A 20,541-nucleotide genomic window follows, 5' to 3' on the forward strand; every position below is an offset into this window, starting at 1 on the left:
CATCCACCCCGTCCTCCCCTGAGTGCAGGCCTCTGTTTGCATTCCTGGCTTCTGCTGAGACGGGGCGTCCCGGGCCCCGAGGGCTCAGGCGCTCTCCTGGGGGTGGGCTCTGGGAGCCACGCAAGGTGCGGGTGTGTGTGTGTGTGGGGAGCGTCCCCCTCCCCCTTCATCCCCCCCACCCCCCACCCCCGGCTGGAACACGGCCGTGCGGCTCTGAGTCCCGTGCAGCACTGGCTGCAGGCCCAGCCAGGGTCCTGCCGTGAGGAGCTCGGGCCCCAGGACCTCCCCTGGGTGGCTCTGCTGGAGGGGGGCCGGGGCGGGGACCGCGGCGGAGGAGGGCGCAGCGGCCGAGCGCCTTTCCGCACCCTTGGCCGGCGGGCCCTGGCCGTCCGGGGAGCCTGACCCGCGTGTCCCCGCGCCCTCTCTCCCCCGCAGATGTGCCCCGCTCGGGCGCTCCCGTGCTGAGTGTGAGGCGAGCCCTCTAGCGCCTGCCCGCCATGTCTCAGCTGCTGCACATCGAGATCCCCAACTTCGGGAGCACGGTGCTCGGCTGCCTCAACGAGCAGCGCCTGCTGGGCCTCTACTGCGATGTGTCCATCGTGGTCAAGGGCCAGGCTTTCAAGGCCCACCGGGCCGTCCTGGCCGCCAGCAGCCTGTACTTCCGCGACCTGTTCAGCGGCAACAGTAAGAGCGCCTTCGAGCTGCCGGGCACTGTGCCTCCCGCCTGCTTCCAGCAGATTCTGTCCTTCTGCTACACGGGCAGGCTGACCATGGCGGCCAGCGAGCAGCTCGTGGTCATGTACACGGCCGGCTTCCTGCAGATCCAACACATCGTGGAGCGCGGCACGGACCTCATGTTCAAGGTGAGCTCGCCCCACTGCGACTCTCAGACCGCCATGATCGAGGACGCCAGCTCCGAGCCCCAGAGCCCCTGCAACCAGCTGCAGCCGGCCGCCCCCGCGGCCCCCCCCTACGTCGTGTCCCCCTCCGTGCCCATCCCGCTGCTGACCCGCGTGAAGCACGAAGCCACAGAGCTGCCGCCGGCTGCCGGCCCGGGCCTGGCCCCCAAGCGCCCGCTGGAGGCGGGGCCCCGGGATGGCGCCGCGGTGGCGGCGGGCGCGGCCCCCCTCAAGCTGCCCCGGGTCTCCTACTACGGGGTGCCCAGCCTGGCCACCCTCATCCCCAGCATCCAGCAGGTGCCCTACTCCCAGGGGGAGCGGACCAGTCCGGGGGCCAGCAGCCTGCCCACCACCGACAGCCCCACCTCCTACCACAACGAGGAGGACGAGGAAGACGACGAGGCCTATGACACCATGGCGGAGGAGCAGTACGGCCAGATGTACATCAAGGCCACCGGCAGCTACGCAGGTAACACGCCGCGCGGGGGGCCGCCGGGGCCCGTGCGGGTGCAGAGGCGAGCCCGCCCCCTGCCCCGTGGCCCCTCACAGCCTGGCTGTGACCCCTCGGGGAGACCGCCGCGCCGGGCCGGGCTGGATGGGCTGCAGGGCACGACCCAGGTCAGCCTCTCATGGCCTCAGCTGAGGCCTTGACAGCTGATGCCACGTGAGATGGGAGCCGCGGGAAAGCCGAGAGACCACCCACTGGAAGCTGCCGTCAGCACGTGGGATGGGGCTTGGTCTCCCGCTCGTCAGACGAGGAGACCGAGGGCCTCAGCGGACCAGGGACCCGGCTGAGGGCTCACAGAGTGCTGTGCGCGCCGCCTGCTCGAGGCCCGAGGGGCCCCGTCAGCAAAGTGCCAGACGCTGTTGGAGGCCCCAGCAGGCCCGTCTGCATTACCTTTGACCTCAGCCGGCCCCCCCCCACCCCCCCCCCCCCCCGTGTGGTTTCACCTGCCCCGTGACTCTCAGTGAGGCCAGAGACTCCCCTGTAACGCATCTCATTTGCCACCACCTCCCTGGGTCCGCCACCAAGGGCCAGGCCAGAAAGTGCTTGTTGAACTGAGATACGTCCCCCCAAGTTACTCGTGGGGTGCTTCCCCGCTGGGGACCCGTGCGTCTGAGGTGCCCTAACTCGGCATGGCGTGACAGACCGTATCACATCCCTGGAGACTGTTTGGGGTTTGTTGGGCGGAGGGTCTGGTATTTGGGGCCCCGGATCGGGTGTCTACCTGCCTTCCGTGTTCCCCGAAAACTGGCCGTGTGCCTGGGCTCGCTGCCTGCTAATTTGCATGCAGGGCCCGTGGTACCAGCGCGAAGTGGCGATGTAGAACTGGGGCCCCGAGGGACCGCGTCGTGGCTTTTTCCTCCCCTCTCTTCCCCCACGTCCTGGTCCCTGATGGGGCAAACGCTGCTCCCCCCACCAGCCTCCCTCTCCACTTCCAGGCAGGGACTTGTTGATCAGTGCTGGGGGGGGGGGGGGGCGGTCCCGACCAGCTAGCGCCCTTGGGACGGCCGCTCCCCCGGGGCAGCCGAGGACTGGACAGTCTGGCCAAGCCGGGTTCCTCTTAGCACCGTGGAGAGCAGGGAAGCACCGCCCTGGGGCACCCCCCCTGCCCCCTACAGGGGCCGTGGGTGGATGGTTGTTCCCTAGAAGTCATTACTTTATTTAAAGTGCATGTTGTTACGTTTGCATGAATCCCACAGGACGCTAGTGCAAAGACCACCTTGACCTGGAAACCTGCAAGCTCGGCTCGGCCCTTCAGAGGGCCGCTGGGCCCAGGCCTTAGGGGAATCTCCGGGAACCTGCCCGGTGTGCGGTGCCCTCTGCCCACGGCTGACAGCCACCCAGGGGGCCGTGTGAGGGCCGTGTGGAGCCCCAGAGCCAGCCACAGGGAGCTGGAATCTGCCAAGGGTCCCGGGGCGGGGGCTGCGCGCTGGTGGCCCACAGTGGTACCCCACGGAGGAGATGGCCCAGCCTCCAAACGTCTCCATCCAACGTGGCCATTGGCCTTGGCAGGTTTGGGGTAGGAAGAAATAAGATGAGGCCTTGGCATCTCTGGGTGCAGGTGCTCTGAGACGGCCCGTCTGAGTACACCTGCCCTTCCGGCCTGGTGAGCCTGGAGCCCTGTCTCCACCTGGACGGCAGTGGCCTACCTGTGTCCTTGGGCTTTTCCAAGGAGCCAATGGGACAGTGGCCCTGGAACGGCCAGGGTAGGGATTGGGGGGCCGGGCCGCCCCACTGCCTCGACTCTGACCCGGCCGTCTCACCAGCCCCCCCACCCCCACCCCTAGCTCTCAGGCAAGATGCCAGGGGCACAGGCCTGGCCCAGGGCAGTGTGCCTACGGGGGTCTCCCGTGCCTTGGGTGACAGGAGGGAGTCCGGCGGCCATCAGAGCCCCTTGCCCCCATCTCCCTGGGGGCTGTTGGCAGGAGAATGGGGTGCTGGGAAGCTGGGAAACAGAAAGGGACGGTGGGCAGAGGTGGGCCGGGCATGGGTCCAGCCCTGCCTCCAGTCGGCCCGGGGCGCTGCAGTCTGGGTTTTCTCCTCAGTGAGACCATAAGTGGGGCAGGGGTGGGGGGGGGTGTGATTTCTTGGTTAAAATCTAGGTTATTGGCAGTGACGTCGCTGGCATCACCGGCCGCTGGGAAGACGGTTGTGGGGGAGGGGGCGGTGGGGGCAAGCAGGCAGAGATGGGGGTCTGTCCCCCAAGGCTGGCTGCCCCTTGGGTGCTGGCTGCCTGTACCCCGGGCTCCCTCTTCACCCTGGCTTGGCCTGGTTGGGGGACATCCTCACAGCCCCTCGGGCGGCCGGACAGCCTGCTGCCCCCGGTCCGGGGTCCGGATGGGGGCGGGGCGGGGCCGTCGAGAGCTGGTGGGATCGGGGATGTTCCAGAGTGCATGCCTGCCACATACGGACGCTTGGGAGTCCGTTCTTCCCGTCCTCAGTTTCCCCACCTGTCAAGGGAGAGGTTGGCCTGAGTGACCCTCAAGGGTCTTTTGACCAGCAGCCTCTGTGTAGGGAAGTGGGGGACACCACACGGACACCCCATGTCTATCCCCCACCTTGACAAGAACCGTCAGCAGCTCCCGTCCCAGACATCCAGGGATTCGGTGCGGCAGAGGCAGAGAGTTGACTCTGACCGTGCCCCAGCAGCCCCGCCGTCCCACGCGTCTCCCACCTGCCTTCCGAGTCCCGCGTTCTCGTCCGCGGGGCGGGCACACCACAGCTGACTTCCTAGTCCCCGAGGACACTGGGTTGGTCTTCTGATCTGTTGCTCTTAGGACTGATGCGCCAGGAGGGTCCTGAGGGGGGTGGGACCCGCCTGGCCGTGGGGCCCTCTCCCCACGTCAGGGACCGCTGGGTCCCTCCTGCTGGCTGGGGGAGGGTCTCCTCCGGGGCTCAGGAAACCCCTGCTCCAGCTCTAGGTGCTCGAAGGCCGCTGGGGTCTGCACGCCTGCTTGCCATGCTGGGAGCGAGGGGCTGCCCCCGTCAGGGCGGCGGGGTCAGGGGGGTAGGTGCTGGTTCCAGGGTGAGCAGGGCACCGAGGGCACCCCAGTGCAGTAAGGGGTCTGCTCTCACGGCCTCTACTTGGCCACACTCCTTGGGCACGTCTGTACCCACGGGCAGACGGGGAGATGGACAGGCAGCAAACAGGACCTCGAACAACTATTTAATCTTGGCTGGGGTCCCCGTGAGGCAGGACGGGCTGCCCCCTGGCCCCAGGGAGCGAGGCTCGGTGGTGGGGAGAGTGAGCTGCCCAGGGGGGTGGGGAGGGCTCCCTCTCCCATCGCTGCCATCTCTGCGGGAGGAGCGTGGGTGGCCGGGAGGAGCCACCTTCGGGGCCGCCGCCCCAGGACCGGGCTTCCCGTGGCGCCTTCCGCCGCGGGCCCAGCCCCTCCTCTGCGCGGGCAGATGTTTGATCGTTGTTGGCAGACGCCGTTCCCTGTGGATGAGACAAAGGCACTCCTCGGCACTTACGTTCTAGCCAGGCATGTCCACGTTAGGGGCCCCGCGGGGCGCTGTGCCGGGATGGGACAGGTGGCCGTGGGCTGGTGGCCCTGCCTGGGCTCGCCCTCTCTTCCCCTCTGCGGGCTGGCTGGCTCCTCCGGGTCTGCCCGCTGTCCCGGCCCCCGGACACGGGACAGACACTGGCGGTGCTTGGGATCGGGTCCTGTCTCCCCTGCCTCGAGCAGAAGCCGCAGACGACTCCTGTGAGCCCTGAAAGCATGCAGAGCGTGTGCGCCCTGCCCCGGACCAGGCCCCGGTCAGTGCCACCATGGCCTGTGGTACCCTTGTGTCCTGCTCACTCCAGAACCAGCACCGATCCCCTGCCCCCGACCCTTCCTCCCTGACTAGGGCAGCCCCTCGCTCCCAGCATGGCAGCAGACAGGCAGACCCCTAGCCTGTTGGGGGGCTGCTCCCGCCTGCAGCCCAGCTGCCCCTTGGGGGTCCCACGGGGAACGGGGAAGGCTAGGTTTGTCGTGCGAATCCCAATCCTAAGCACCCCTCACTGCCTCCTGACCTGGGCCCAGGGTGTCTATGCTGTTTGATCCCTGCCCAACTGCTGGGAGGGCCCCGGGAGCAGTGGGTACATTTTGTCCCTGGCCTGGTCGGAGGGGGGGGTCCCTCCCTTTGGAGGCAGCAGTCAGGGCACGCGAGGGAGGCGCGGGCCCCAGCGTGCCTGTCCCACACGTGCCCAGGGAGCTGGCCCCGGGCTGTTCTGAGGTTCCGGGGGTGGCCTCCCCGGCTCCCTGGCCCTCAGCTTCTCCTGTCTCAGGTACAGGGACAGGGCACTTCTGTGCAGTGTCACGTGTGGCCCCCAAACCCCGGGAGACCCCGAGGTGCCCTCTTACGTCTGAGTGACTGAGGTATGACGTCCGTGCCTCCCCAAAAGGGGCGTGAGATGCACCCGCTTGAGTCTTGGGCTGTGGCACCAGAGCACGGCCAGACGGAGGACACTGCCGTCACCCGCCCGCCCCAGGCAGCCCTAGATCTGCTCTCTGTCACTCGGGATGCGTTTGCCGGTCCTAGAACATCAGGTGGGCACGGTCGCGCGCTGCGTCCTTGCGTCTGCTTCTCTCCGCAGAATTCGGGTGAGACTCGTCTGTGCTCCCGGGTCAGGCCCACCTTTCCCCCCCCTTGTTGGGTGGTTATTCCAAGTGTTTGCACACAGTGAAATGTACCGATTCCAAGTGTACAGGCGATGACTCTGGGGGCTGTAATCAGTCGAGTACCAGGGTCACGGTCAAGATCAGATCAGTCTGCCTCCCCTCAAACGTCTCCGGGTCCTCCCGCCCCAGCCCTGGCCCCCTGCGGCCTCCCCACCGGCTTCCTGTCCTTGTCGATTTGCCTTTTGCAGAACCTTTTAAGTGGCATCGTTCAGAACGGAGTCCTTTCTTCTCACTCACCGTATTTCGTGGCCTGTCCACGTGGTGCCAGGTGTCGGTCCTCCTAGTCCTAGGCCGTGGACACGGCCACCAGTGGCCACCGCATGGGTGGCTTCGGGGGACAGGAGCTGTTGTCGTCTTGCTGCTGTGAACGTCCGCGTGCAGGTGGCGCTGCTGGGTCACGGGAGAGGCACGTGTCCACGCTGCCACACGGTCACTGGTCTCCTGAGAGTTGGTTTCTGTCCTGAGCGGCGACGCGGGTTTTTGCCTGGATTGGACACGTGTGGTGCTGCATCGGTTAACTTTCTAACGCGGAGCCACCCTCGCAGCCCCGGGATGGAACCCACGTGGCGTGGCGTTTATGCCGCGCTTGGTTCAGTTTGCTGACGTCTTCTCGGGGGTTTCTGCGCCCGTGTGCGTGGCAGGCAGTCACCTGTAGTGCTCTTAGGATAGTCTCGGGGATCAGGAGAACGCGGACCTTCTCCTCCCTTCTGTAGTTTTTGAGAGTTTGTGTGAGTTTGATGTGACTTCTTTCTTGTGCGTTTGGTAGAACACATCCACCCGTGAAGCCTCTTGGCTCTGCGGGTTTTTATTGTTGTTAATTGTGGGAGTTTTTAATGATAAATTCTGTTCCTTCAGGTACAGAACGAATCGATTTCCCTTTCCTCGTGCTCCAGCCGTGGCGGTTTGTGTTTCCTGGAGCTCATGCGCTTGTGAAGGCTGGTCTGACGCGATCCCTGTGGCCACGCCGGCTCCCGTGTCTGGTGCGCGCGGGGCGGGGGAGGGGGTGCATGCTTGCACACAGCGCGGGGTCGACGTTGCGGGTTCATCCGGTCCAACTTGAGTCTCTTGACGCCGGGAATGAGATTTGACGGAGGTGGGTTCACACCTGCCGTCTTGCCATCCGTTTCCATTGGCCCCGCTTCCCGGTTTCCTCTCTGCCGGCACTTTTTGGGTCGAGTTTCTCCCAGTATGGCTTTTTTAGCCCCGCTGTTGACCTCTGTCTTGAGCCGCCCAGCCCCCAGCGTCTTCACCCCGTCCCTGGGGCCTTTGTCCCTGATGCCACCCCCTGTGGCCCCCTGTGCGGTCGCAGTCACGGGTTTCCCTTCTTGACGTGCGACCAGCCTTCCCACACGTCGTCCTCTTTACCTGAAACAGCCAGCCGGCTTTTCTCCACTTTCGGTCCGTTCTATTCATTTAATTAATTTAATAAATTAATTACTTTTTATTTAAAAAATTCTGTAAGTTTTTTAACATTTATGACATTTTTTAGCGTTATTTTTGAGAGCGTGAGTGGGGGAGGGAGAGAGAGAATCCCACGCAGGCTCCGAGCTGTCAGCACGGAGCCCGACGCGGGACTCGAACCCACGCACCGTGAGATCGTGACCTGAGCCGAGGTCCGACGCTTCGCCGACTGAGCCCCCCCCCGGGCGCCCCCGTTTTCAGTTCTTTGAAGTCCCGAGTAACGTAGCGGCTTCGGCCTGCGGCTCTCCAGTTCACACACCAGTGCCGGCACCCCTGTCCTCGTCTCTGCCAGCGGGTGCCAGGCCGGCCCCCTCTCCGCGGCTGCCCCTGCTCTTGCCCCGCCGCTCCGCCTTCTCCTGTGGGTGGGCCGCCAGCTGCTCCGCGTTCCCGCCAATGCTTGGTCTTGTCTGATGTTGAAAGCTGTGCCCGGTGGCCGCAGCGGTGTCTCCGTGACGTCTGATGATGTCGGGCAGCTTTCACGTGGGTCGCCGGGTCCGCCGTCCCTTTGAATCCGTGCCCTTCTTACTGGGCTGTCTGATTAGCGAGGGTGTGAGGCACCGTTGAGAATCGGGCGTTCTTGGCACGCTGCAGGCGGAGGCCTCTGTCGGGCGTGTGATTCGAGAACGTTTCCCCCCCCCCCCCGCCGCAGTCTGTCCGTTCCCTTGACAGAGCCTTTCATAAACGGACACTTTGGGATCTCGATGAAGCTAAGTGATTAATTACACTGACCCTGAATGATCCACTCAAATGTGGATTTTCTGCGTTGCGGTGCTGTAAGCGTGTTTTCCTGTCCTTTTGACTCCTTCGGTATTATTTTCTTTCCCCCCAGCTCACCTTGTGGTAGGAACACGGTATATGGTGCATAGAACGTACCGACCGTGTGTTAATCGACTGCGCGTGACCCGTAAGGCTTCCGGTCAACAGTGTGCTAGTTACGTGTGGGGGAGTCCAAGTTACGTGCGGGTTTTCGACGGCTAGGGCGGCAGTCGGTGCCTCTGATAATCGCCTTGTACAAGGTCAGCGGTATTTCTCTACAGACCGCGCTCTCGTGGTGGTTAAGTCTTTACCTGACCAGCACACAGACATTTCCCCTACATTTTCTTCCAGATGTTTTACGGCGTTGGGTCTCACATTCGGCGTGTGGCCCGTCCTGGGTCAAGTTCTGCGTGAGGCGCGGGGCAGGCTCCTTTGTCTCTCACGTGATGTCCAGTTTTCTTTCAAAGAAATGTCACTTACGAAAAAACCCGGTGATAGTTACCGCACATACTCATTTTGCGAGACTTGAGCTTCTCACGGTCCTAGTGAGGGACCCGCAGCGGATTCTGAAAACTCGCAAAGACGTCTTTATAGCGTTTGACAGTCTGCGGTGGTGATGTGTGATTTACGTGCCGTGAGGTCAGTCCCTTGTCGTTGTGCGGGGGTGTCCGTGGCCGCGAGCGTGCGTGCCCTGGAATTCTGGGCGGACGCTTGTGTTCCGCCTTCTCTTGTCTTCCTCGTGGGGACTGTCGTCCTTCTGTGTCCCTTGTGCATGCTGTGTCTCTGCAGGCCGCCTTTGTCCCTGACCGTCCTCCACCTGGTTTCGACGTGCCCCTGTGTGGTGTCCTCTGTGGTCATTCCGCTGACGTCCGTGGAGCCTTTCAGGCACGTGCATGTATACCATGGTTTCTTCAGGTGTCTTCGTGCCCCTCTGTCCGGAACCCCGGTCACGTGGCCTTTTGCCCCTGTGATCTCCGAGGCTCCGTTTGTTCACTGAATAGTTCCTGTTGCTGTTTCTAATGCTTGCTGATCTTCTCTGCGGTTCCGTTTGGCTCTTATTTTTGGCTCCCTGTTTCTCTCCTCATTGGGTTCCTCTTTTTTTGTTTTTTTAAAGTTTATGTATTTATTCTGAGAGGGAGAGAGAGAGAACGAGCCGGGGTGGGGCAGAGGGAGGAGAGAGAATCCCCAGCAGGCTCTGCACTGTGAGCACAGAGCCTGATGCGGGGCTCGATCCCACAACCCTGGATCATGACCTGGGGTGAAATCAAGACTCAGACGCTCAACCCACTGAGCCACCCAGGCGCCGCTGGCCTCCTCTTTTGCACAGCTTTAAAAGTTGTGGTCGCGACGCCTGGGGGGCTCGGTTGGTGGAGCGTCCGACTTTGTCCCAGGTCATGATCCCGCGCTTCGTGGGTTCGAGCCCCACGTCGGGCTCTGTGCTGACGGCTCGGAGCCTGGAGCTGCTTTGGATTGTGTGTGTGTGTGTGTCTCTCTCTCTCTCTCTGTCTGCCCCTCCCCTGCTCTGTCTCCCAAAAATAAGTAAACACTAAAAAAAATATTTTTTTTAAAGTTGTGGTCACGTTATGTGGCTAGTTTAAAGCCTCTGCCACTGGTGCCGTCCTGTGTCGTTTCCTGGGGTGTCTCTGCTGACCGGTTTTCTCCTCCTTAGGGGTCATCTTCTTGTGGTCTGTCGGTTGTTTGTGGATACGGGACATCGTCAGTGTTACCTTGTGGAACACTTGCACTTTGCCACCCCGGGTCTCTCGCGGTAGCTGGTTACGTGTCACCCCGTAACAGCGGGCGTGGCAGCCTGCGCCCCGGAGCCTCCCTGCTCTTGTGGGCTCCCGGCTGCCCTTTGTGTCCTCTGTTGGGCTTGATGTCATGAGGTCCGTTCACGATTTAGCGATGGCAGTTTTCGGGTTTTGTTTAAAGACCTCTTTCTCTACGTCTGGGTGGCTGTGATGTTCTTCTAGGTGTCACTTAAACAATTCTGATTTGGAATCATTTTATTTTACTTTTTTTTTTTAACATTTATTTTATTTTTGAGAAGGAGGCAGCGTGCGAGCAGGGGAGGGGCAGGGAGAGAGCGAGACACAGACTCCGAAGCAGGCTCCAGGCTCCGGGCCGTCAGCACCGAGCCCGACGTGGGGCTCGAACTCACAGGCCGTGAGATCGTGACCTGAGCCGAAGTCGGGCACTCAACCGACTGAGCCCCCCAGGCACCCCATGATTTGAAATCATTTTAAATTTACAAAAACGTTTCAAGATCAATGCCCTTTGCTCAGACTCGCCCACGGGTAAGAATGTGCCACATCTGTTTCTCTTCCTGCGGAGAGGCTGTGGGGTCTTTGGACCGTTGGGGGGCGAGCTGCAGACGTTGTGTCCTTTTGCCGCCAGGGTACTGATCATTTGCTGCAAGTGGGGACAGTCTCTTCCATAGACACAGTCCCGTGCTCCACACACAGGAGGCCGGGCGGTGACGCCGTGCTGCTCGCCAGCCTGTGCCCGAGTCCCTCCACGTGTCCCCATGCCATCCTCCAGAGCAGCGCGGTTTTCCCCCAACCTGTGCCCGGTTCGGATGCGCACAGCGCGTATCGTGGCGGTCCTCTGCCCTCCCCTCCTCGGCCTTTGCCCTTCAGGACACTTCTCTTTCCGAAGAGCACAGTTCAGCCGTTTGGCTGAATGTCCCTCTGTTTGGGCTCAGGTTGTGCGTTTCGGCCGCATCTCGGGGGAAACGGTGCCTGGTCCCTCCCGGCGCGTCCTCTCGGGAGGCACCTGAAACCCGTGCGGCTTCACGGTGGTGATCGGTGACCCCGGCCGGGTGGGTTCGCCCTCGGTGTCTGTTGATGATCCTGCCCGGGCTGGTTACTAACTCCTTCCGCCCTACCCTTGCTAGTTGGCCCTCTGTGCTCGGGAAGGGCTTCTCGACACATCCCACTCCGCTCCTGCGGTGCTCCCTCACTTACTGTGTCTCCCGTGTGAGTGGAGACGGGTTTTTGGAGCATTTGTCATCTCGTTTGGCAAAAACCCAGCCGTCTCTCCCTTCAGCGGGGAGTGGCGTGGAGAATTCACCATCGAGGTGCGAGGTCTGCGTGTGGCCACAGGGACGTCCTTGTTTTCAAGCCCCCCTGTCCGTCAGAGCTGGGATTCATAGATTTTAAAAACCGCAAGTTCGGGCTGGTGTCTCCGAATCCAGCCCGACCCCAGGGTTGTCCTAGCCTCCCCTCTTCCTGATGTCCGTTCTCCGAACAGACAAGGTCCGACGCTCCTGTTTCCGCGTGAAAGGCGTTTACGTCTGTAGTGTGAGTGGAATCGATGTTTCAACGTGTGTGATCTGGGGTCCACGGTTTACTTTTTTCCCACCTAACTTCCGAGTGGGTCTGCCACTGTTCATTGAGAAGACCACCTCTGTGGGCACCGCCCTGCTGACCCCGTGTGCATGTGGCATGTGGGCCCCATGCCTAGCCCTGCCCTGTCCCCTCTGTCACTGCTGGTCCCTGTGCCAGGGCACACCGCCCGCATTCCTGCGTAAGGTCGGCCTCTGGTTTTGTTCCTTACAGCCGTCCTGCCTTTTTTCTGCATTTTTACGTGTTTTGTCAAATGCCACACAAAAGTACCTGCGGGGTTTGGTGGGGATTTCGTTGACTCTGCAGATCAGGCTTGTGCTGAGATCCCTCCAACGTTGGGTGTTTCCTCCATTTACTTACATCTTTTTCGGGTTTTCTTGGGACTGTTCTGTAATTCTCTGCGTGTCTGTTGTTAGATTAATTCCTGGAAATTCATTTTTTGTTTGAATCTACGTGGTATTTTTTTTTCATTGTTTGTGGCTTGTATGTAGAAACAAATTGGATTTATTATTTAAAAGCAAATCTGGGGGCCCCTGGGTGGCTCAGTTGGTCAGAGGTCTGACTCCGGCTCGGGTCACGATCTCACGGTCCGTGGGTTCGAGTCCCGTGTCGGGCCCTGTGCCGACAGCTCGGAGCCTGGAACCTGCTTCGGATCCTGTGTCTCCCTCCCTCTCTGTTCCTCCCCCGCTCACACTCTGTCTCTCTCTCAAAAATAAGTGAACACTGAGAGGCGCCTGGGTGGCTCAGTCGGTTAAGCGTCCGACTTCAGCTCAGGTCATGACCTCACAGCGTGTGAGTTCGAGCCCCGCGTGGGGCTCCGTGCTGACAGCTCGGAGCCTGGAGCCTGCTTCGGATTCTGTGTCTCCCTCTTTCTCTCCGCCCCTCCCCTGCTCGTGCTCTGTCTCTCTCTGTCTCAAAAATAAATAAAAATATTTTTTAAAAAATTAAGAAAAATAAGTAAACATTGAAAAGTAAATAAAAACTAATAAAAACAAAAAAATTTTTTTAAAGTATTAAAAAAAAAAAACCCTGGCCACCGCCCAGTCATTTATTCCAATAGTTTCCCTGCAGACTCTCAGATTTTCTCTGTGTCCCATCCTGTCACCTGCTGGCAATGGTGGCTTTATTTCTGTTCCTGGCCGTTTTGCTTCCTTTTTGCCCGACCGTACTGGCCACACCTTCCGGTTCACTCGTCTCATCTCTGAGCTCAGGAAACGCGTTCAATATTCATCTTGAGGTAGGATATTTGCTCTAGGCTTTTGTGATGCGTGTTATGAGGTTAAGGACGTTCTTTTCTTAGGTTAAGAGGTTGGTGTGTTTCTTTTTCATAAATCAGGGTTGAATTTTAACAAAAGCCTTGTCTCTAAATACTGAACCGGGCATCCCGCTTTCCTCTTCCGCCCGTTACTTTTCTGAGTTACGCCGATTGCTTTTTTGAACGTTAAAAGAACAAAACACTTGTGTTTCTGGAATAAGTTCGGCCTGGTTACGATTGAATTTCTGCATTTGGCCTCCTCCTTTTTTTTTTTTTTTTTTGCCCGGTTTTGGTGACCGTCCTGCGGTGTGAGGCCCTCCACAGTGTCCGTGCCCCGGAAGGGGCCTCAGGCAGTGTGGAAGGGAGCCACCTGCTTCAGTGGGAGCCTGGGCACGTGGCCTGCACGGTCCTGGGCTCCGGCCTCAACGCGAGGAAACCTGTTGGCACAGGCCCCACACGCGGTGTGGGCGCCCCGGTGTAGACACATCCCCACCCCCACGCCCGCCTCGGAGGAGGCGGGGGGCTCCGAACCAGGGCCTGGGGGCCGCGGAGAGCGCCTTGAGGGTCAGATCCGTTTCACGGGCGGCCACCCGCCGCGGGAGCGAGCCTGAACGTTCCTCGCTTGCGAGCACCGGGCCGCGTGTCTCATTTCCCTTCAGACGGTGCCTCACGCTTCTCTGCGGGGTTTTCCACCTTCTGAAATGAACTGAGAATTCCTTCCCGCCTGTTTGGTACTTTTATGTCTTCTCAGTCGAGGACTCGGTCCGCCGGGAAGCGTGCTCCTGCCTCTCCGGACGGTTGTCGGCCGCATCTGGTTTTCTGACTCATTGGCGTGAACTTGTCCCTAACATCCTCTTAAGGTCCCTCCTGACGTCTGGAGCGGGGCCGTCCCCTCGTGTGTTCCGTGCAGGCCACGACCTAAGGATGCCGTTTATGTCGTTAAAGAAAGATCTCCCGGGCGCCTGGGGGGCTCAGACGGTTAAGCGCCCGTCTCTTGGTTTCGGCTCAGGTCACGATCTCACGGTTCTTGGGTTCGAGCCCCGTGTCGGGCTCTGTGCTGACAGCGTGGAGCCTGCCTGGGATTCTCTTCCCACGCTCCCTCTGCCCTCCCCTGCTCTGTCTCTCAAGATAATTAATTAATTAACAGAAACACGTGCAGCTAAAGTCCCGTGCGCCCCAGACAGCCTCAAATACTTCCCGTCGGTCCGTTCACCCTGGAGGTCTACAGGCCCCCGTCCTGCAGGGGCCTGTGCTGTGTTCCGAACACTGTTAGTTTGTGCCTTTTTTTCCTTTCCCTTTTCTTCACAGAACCAACTTTTGGATTTTCTTCTCTATTTTCCGTCTTCGTATATGTTTTCATCTCACCGTACTACAACTTTCTCTGAGTTTATTCGCTGTTCTTGCCCTGGATGTTTAAGACAGATGCTTAGGGGCGCCTGGGTGGCTCTGTCGGCTGAGCGTCTGACTCCATTTTGGCTCAGGTCATGATCTCAAGGTTTGTGAGTTCGAGCCCCTCGTCGGGCTTTCAGCTCTCAGCACTGAGCCTGCTTCGGACCCTCTGTCCCCCTCATTCTCTGCCCTTCCCCCACTCTAAATAAACTTGAAAAAAAAAAAAAAAGGACAGATCTTCAGATGACTGACTTCTCAGCCTTTCACGGTAAGTGCGCGTGGGGCCACGCACTTCCTGGGCCGCGCGGCTGGCTTCATCCTGTCTCGCGCGTTTTCATCGGCACCCACGAAACAGATTTTCTGGTTGTGTTACCGAGTCGCGGTGTTTTCCTCGACCCTTGGCTTGTGCGACGGCGTGTCCCTCAACTTCCAACCACACTCTGGGTTTTCTGGTCATGTTTTTGTTGAAGTTTCCAAATCAAATGCCCCGCGAATTTCATACCGCCTCACTGCTCTGGAATTCGTCAGGAATTGCTTTCTGCCCCAGAATATGTTCCATACGCACTGAAGGAAGCAGCCAGGCCGTCAGCTTAATGAACCGCACCGATGATTACGTCGCATCCCACACGCGCCCGCACGGTTGTTCTCGTGTTCCTACTGGGGTGTCGCGTGCCCTCAGGTTGGCCCGCCGGCCGCCCCGGTCCGTGGCCGCGGCCGCGCTGTGTCGTCTCCACGTGGCTTCACGATGTGTCGTGGCTTTTGGTGTTTTTGTCCGGGCTTAACAAACCTTCATTGTTTTCTCACACACAGTCCGGTTCCATCTCGTGTAATCACTGGTGTCTTTGGGTTTCACGTCCCGTCTTTCTAGCGATTTCCCATCCGTCCCCTCTGACCTGTGTTTCTCTATTTTCCCCCTTTCTGGCTGATCAGCCATTTGGTTCTGTTTGTTTCCCTTTCTTTTATTATGAGTGTGGGGGCTGCTGTCTTCAGGGTTAGAGAGTCCAACATCCATCTGAGCACGGCCTCCGTCCGGGAGCGTGTTCAGGGCCCGGCCCTCTCCCTCTTAGCTGGGACCTCTCGGTCACCCTGGCTCCCGTGCGCCGCCGGGCCTCCTGGGCTCCCGGGACATGGGGTCATGCTTGCCCCACGTTCCGTGTCTCTTTTGCTCTTTGTGACTCTTGTGTTTCCTTTCTCCGCTTCAGTCTGGATACTTGGCATTCTTTTCCAGGTTGGCATTCCTGTCACCTGCTCTGTTCCGTCTCCTCCAGCGACACCAATCTTCCGTCCAGGGTCTGATCCTTCCCACAGATTCTGGTTTTCTGGTGCAGCTCCCCATTGTGTTGCTACGTTTCCTGCCCTGTCGAGAGCAGGCGCTCCATGGGTGGTGGCCATTGTCTGGGACGGACCACCTTGGGTCTGATCTAATGTCTTTTTGTAAATTGGTTTCTTATTACTCATTTCCCCCTGTTCCTGCTGAGCTCTCGTTGAAGCTCGACACGGTAGGAAGCATCTGGGAGCTCCCGCCAGCGCTCCTCCACAGACGGTCCGTCGTTAGAGGCCTCAGGTGGGAGCCGGCGAGGTGCTCGCCGCGGCTCCCAGGCCACGGCCGGTCCTGGGGTTCCCAGACCGCCTCCTCCCGGCGGGCCCCCGAGTCTGCTATCTCGCACGTGGGCACCACATCCCCGATTTCACCTTTCTTTCGTTTCTGAATCTGGTCCTGCACACGTGCTGCTTAGTGGTGGCAGGAAGTTGAGGGGAAGCTGGGCCATCTCCCAGGCCGAGGCCCCTCGAATCTGCACGCTCCAGGCCCGGCTGTCCCTCCCACCCAGCCCTACGGCAGCTGTCCCCTCAGCTCAGGGGCCTGGCCCTGAGACTAATTTTTTTTAAGTTTTGGTTTTTTTTTTTAATTTTGAGAGAGAGCCTGCGCAAGCAGGAGGGGCAGAGAGGGAGCGAGAGGGTCCCAAGCAGGTTCCACACTGATAGTGCAGAGCCCGACTCAGGGCTCAAACCCAAGATCGGTGAGACCTTGACCTGAGCTGAAATCAAGAGTCCCACGCTTAACTGACTGAGCTGCCCTGGGGCCCGTTTTTTAATGCAGCTTTTGGAATTGTTCTTGATGGGGGGGGGGGGTCACTCCCCCATTGCCGTACAGGGGTCTCTGGGGCACCTCACAGGTTAAATGTGTTCGTGTGTAGCTGATGTGTGCTAATCATTGTAAAGAGTATAGAAGGTCACACTGGGGAGAGCTGTTCACCCGTTGCTCTGCCTCCCGCTGTCTCCCAGCGGCCTCGCGTCCCGTGTTTTGTCTTCAAGCATAGCCCGTGCGTGCATCTTACATAAACACGGTCCCAGGGCACGCAGAGCCCCACCGTGTTTTCAGGGTGACCAGTGTCACCTGGTGTCACGGACCAGGATCTGTCCAGGCCGTCCACGGTGGACGTCTCGAGTCCGCGGAGCTGACGGAGGAGAATGCGGTCAGGCCGGCAGTGCGGGCAGCCGCTGGGTTTGCCGGGACACCAGCTGGGGCCTCGGTGGGGTCTCCCAGGGCCAGACGTGGGTGCTGGACACAAAACCGGCAGACCTGTGGGGTCTGGGGACAGGCAGCATCCATGGCAGGTTTGAGTGGGACTGGCTGAGTTGGACGGGGAGCCTCCCAGAGGAGGTTTGGAATGTTATGAGCCGGGCCCCAGAGGAGCTGCGGCTCAGGGTCGCCCTGGGTGCCGTCCAGGGCTGCAGGGTCAGAGCCTCACGTCCTGTCCGGCCGCTGTGCCTGCGCCTGCCTGCGCACGGGGACCCGGGGACCCTACCTGTGCACGGAGATCGTTCCCGCGTGGGGGTTCCCCCGCAGGGCGTTTGCACACAGTCTCTCCTCAGCGTTTCTGTGTCTGCTCGTAGGTTTCTTTCTTCAGGGCTTTCCCTGCCAGACTTGTTATTTTGTGCCCGATGTGCTGGGATCTCGGTTCTGAGATGCCTTCTGTCCTTCCTTGCCTTTTAGCCCCCGCAAAATAGGGTTCATCTCACAGTCGCTGGGGGACGTGGCTACATTGGTGGCATTTCTGTCTTCACGTGAAAGAGCAGTCATCTGTGATGACCCCCAGCTGCTGATGCTCTGCCCCACCCCTCGGGGCCCAAGTGCGCCTTTCGGAAGGACCCCCTGCCCCGTATCCAGGATGCCAACACGGTTGTGTTCAGACGCATGGGCGCCTTTGTGGGTGTGGCCCTTTCAGAACTGCCTGCCTGGTGGGTGTTGGGGGGGGCCTCCTGGGGCCCAGCAGCAAGGGGCAGGGCAGGGCAGCGCTGGGCGGGCCACCTGGGCGCTCACGATACACAGCAGCTCCGTCAACCCTCCGTGCCGCCCGACATCGCCCACCCCCACCCCATCCCCTGGCGGTCACCGATCTGTTCTCTGTCCCCACACGAGACACTGGGCCATCTCCAGTCAGGGCATTTGTGAGCAGAGCCGCTGTCCGCATCCTTGCTCAGGGCCCGAGCGGACTGTCTTCATCCCGTTTCCCTGGCTGAGCACCCAGGTGAGGGGGTGCGGCTCCCACACTCAGCCTGTGTTCAGCTTTGGAAGAGCTGCCCAGCCATCCTCTGGAGTGCCCGTGTCCCCTGCCCAGCCGCCTATGGAGTGCCTGTGTCCCCCTGCCTAGTCGTCCCCTGGGGTGCCCGTGTCCCCTGCCCAGCCATCCTCTGGAGTGCCCGTGTCCCCTGCCCAGCCACCTATGGAGTGCCTGTGTCCCCCTGCCTAGTCGTCCCCTGGGGTGCCCGTGTCCCCTGCCCAGCCATCCTCTGGAGTGCCCGTGTCCCTCTGCCCAGCCATCCCCTGGGTTGCCTGTGTCCCCTGCCCAGCCATCCTCTGGAGTGCCCGTGTCCCCTGCCCAGCCATCCCCCGGGGTGCCTGTGTCCCCCTGCCCAGCCATCCTCTGGAGTGCCCATGTCCCCTGCCCAGCCATCCCCCGGGGTGCCTGTGTCCCCCTGCCCAGCTGCCTATGGAGTGCCCGTGTCCCCTACCCAGCCATTCCCCGGGATGCCTGTGCCCCCTACCCAGCCGTTCCCCGGCGTGCCTGTGTCCCCCTGCCCAGCCATCCCCCGGGGTGCCTGTGTCCCCCTGCCCAGCTGCCTATGGAGTGCCCGTGTCCCCTACCCAGCCATTCCCCGGGATGCCTGTGCCCCCTACCCAGCCGTTCCCCGGCGTGCCTGTGTCCCCCTGCCCAGCCATCCCCCGGGTTGCCTGTGTCCCCCTGCCCAGCCATCCTCTGGAGTGCCCATGTCCCCTGCCCAGCCATCCCCCGGAGTGCCTGTGTCCCCCTGCCCAGCCATCCTCTGCAGTGCCCGTGTCCCCTGCCCAGCCATCCCCCGGGGTGCCTGTGTCCCCCTGCCCAGCTGCCTATGGAGTGCCCGTGTCCCCCTGCCCAGCCATCCCCCGGGTTGCCTGTGTCCCCCTGCACAGCCATCCTCTGGAGTGCCCATGTCCCCTGCCCAGCCATCCCCCGGGGTGCCTGTGTCCCCCTGCCCAGCCATCCTCTGGAGTGCCCGTGTCCCCTGCCCAGCTGCCTATGGAGTGCCCGTGTCCCCTACCCAGCCATCCCCTGGGATGCCCGTGTCCCCTACCCAGCCGTTCCCCGGGGGTGCCCGTGTCCCCCTGTCCAGCCGTCCCCCGGGGTGTCTGTGTCCCTCTGTGCACTGTGGCTGGGGACCAGCGCCCAGTGGCCACCCCTCGCCCCACCCGGGCCGCAAGCTCAGCCGCACCGTGCGTGTGGAGTGGTGTCTCCACGCGGTTTTACGTGCAGTTTCCGGTGGCCAACGTGGCTGCCTCTTCAGTGCCGGTGTGCCGTCTGTGTGTTCTCTCACCAAGCACCTGTTTGGATCTTTTGCCCATTTTAAAGATCGAGTTGTCCGTTTTCTGGCTGTCGGGCGTTGAGAGCCGCTGCGGGTTCTCAGCACAAATCGCCTGTCGGGTGCAGGCCTGCCGGCTGGGGCCGCTGTCTTTGCGGGAGGCTTTCCCTTCCGTGGGGTCCCGCTAATCAGGCCATTCCTTCACGGGCTGTGCTTTCGGGGTCGTGTGTAAGCTTTTCGCCGAACCCGAGTTCACGAAGATTCTCTTCTGGAAGTTTTGTAGTTCTGTGTTTTACACGAGGTCCCGGGTCATCTTTGTCAATTTCCGCGTCAGGCGTGAGGCTCAGATCAAGGGCGGCTTCACTTTTGTGATCTGTCCGTGCCTGGCTGCTTCCTCTGCACCACGTGCCGAAGCAGCTGTCACCTCCCCCGTTGAGTGGCGAGCGAACCTTTGTCACAACTCAGCCGAGCGTGTCTGTGCCGGCCTGTTTCCGCTGTGGACCGCGTGTCCCTTCGCTTGCCCGCACGTACCGTTACGGCTGGTTTATAGTGAGTTGAAAGTGGATAGTGTGACCGGCCTTTTTCTTTCCGTTTGGCTTTAAGTTGTGTTTTCCGATATAATCAAGGACTAGGGGTTCGATTTCTTATTGTGCCATTTTAACAAATGACACGTTCTCTGAGTGTCCCCTTCCTTGTCCCCACACCTCCGCGCACAACCTCCCAGGGGCTCGGTCACCTGCTGGCGGCCACACACATTGGTGGGGGCTCCCTGCCGAGGGTGGGGGCTGCCTAGGCCATCTCCGAGGGGCCGCCGGAGACACCCTGTGCATCTGGGGACAGGAACAGAGGCCACACCGTTGGGGCGTGGCGATGCACCGGCATCCCGTGGGCTGGGGACTCTGTGTCTTGTTTGGGGAGACAGTCCAGCGCGTTCTCCAGGTTCCCAGTCAGTGACCCACAGGAGGGTGAGAAGGTGCAGGGACGGAGGTCAGTGACCCTCCCGGGGTCCCTGCGGGCCTGCGTCACCAGCGCTGCCTCTGTCTGTGCCTAACAGACCGCGAAACGAGGACCACGGCCCTCGTCTCCCACAGAGGCCTTTCATTCTTCCAAGAGAATCGTGTTGTTGGGCTGGAATATCGTGACGCAGGATTTGCCGTGACAGCTGTTGCTGAGGGCACAGTTCGGGGGCGTCGGGCACGCTCACGCTGCCGTGCAGCCGTCCCCTCCGTCCGTCCCCAGGAGCGTCCATCTTCCCAGACCGAACTCGGTCCCGTGACACACCGACCACCCTGCCCCCTGCGCTGTCTGTCTCTGGGTCCGACTCCTCTCGGCCCCACAGCCAGTGGAATCTGACGGGACTTGTCCTTCTGTGCTGGTTTCCTCTCACCCAGCACGATGTCCTCGCCGGCTGGATTCACGCAGC

The 20,541-nt window shown here is 61.0% G+C and overlaps 1 protein-coding gene across 5 annotated transcripts in view; it reads left to right on the plus strand.

Moving 5' to 3' along the window:
• Nucleotides 1-20,541, plus strand: part of NACC2 (NACC family member 2) — a 70,782-nt gene that overhangs the window by 37,777 nt on the left and 12,464 nt on the right. For 2 of the 5 annotated variants that reach the window (XM_053908550.1, XM_019435955.2), the window contains exon 2: nucleotides 436-1,368. In XM_053908550.1, the coding sequence (XP_053764525.1) occupies nucleotides 498-1,368 (871 nt within the window). In that variant the 5' untranslated portion in view covers nucleotides 436-497. The remainder of the gene's footprint in view (nucleotides 1-435; nucleotides 1,369-20,541) is intronic. The other 3 variants (XM_053908551.1, XM_053908553.1, XM_053908554.1) reach the window with 3 other exon arrangements.

This window comes from Panthera pardus, unplaced genomic scaffold, assembly GCF_024362965.1.
Source record: "Panthera pardus isolate Hobbes unplaced genomic scaffold, ASM2436296v1 HiC_scaffold_20, whole genome shotgun sequence".
Taxonomy (NCBI): Eukaryota; Metazoa; Chordata; class Mammalia; order Carnivora; family Felidae; genus Panthera; species Panthera pardus.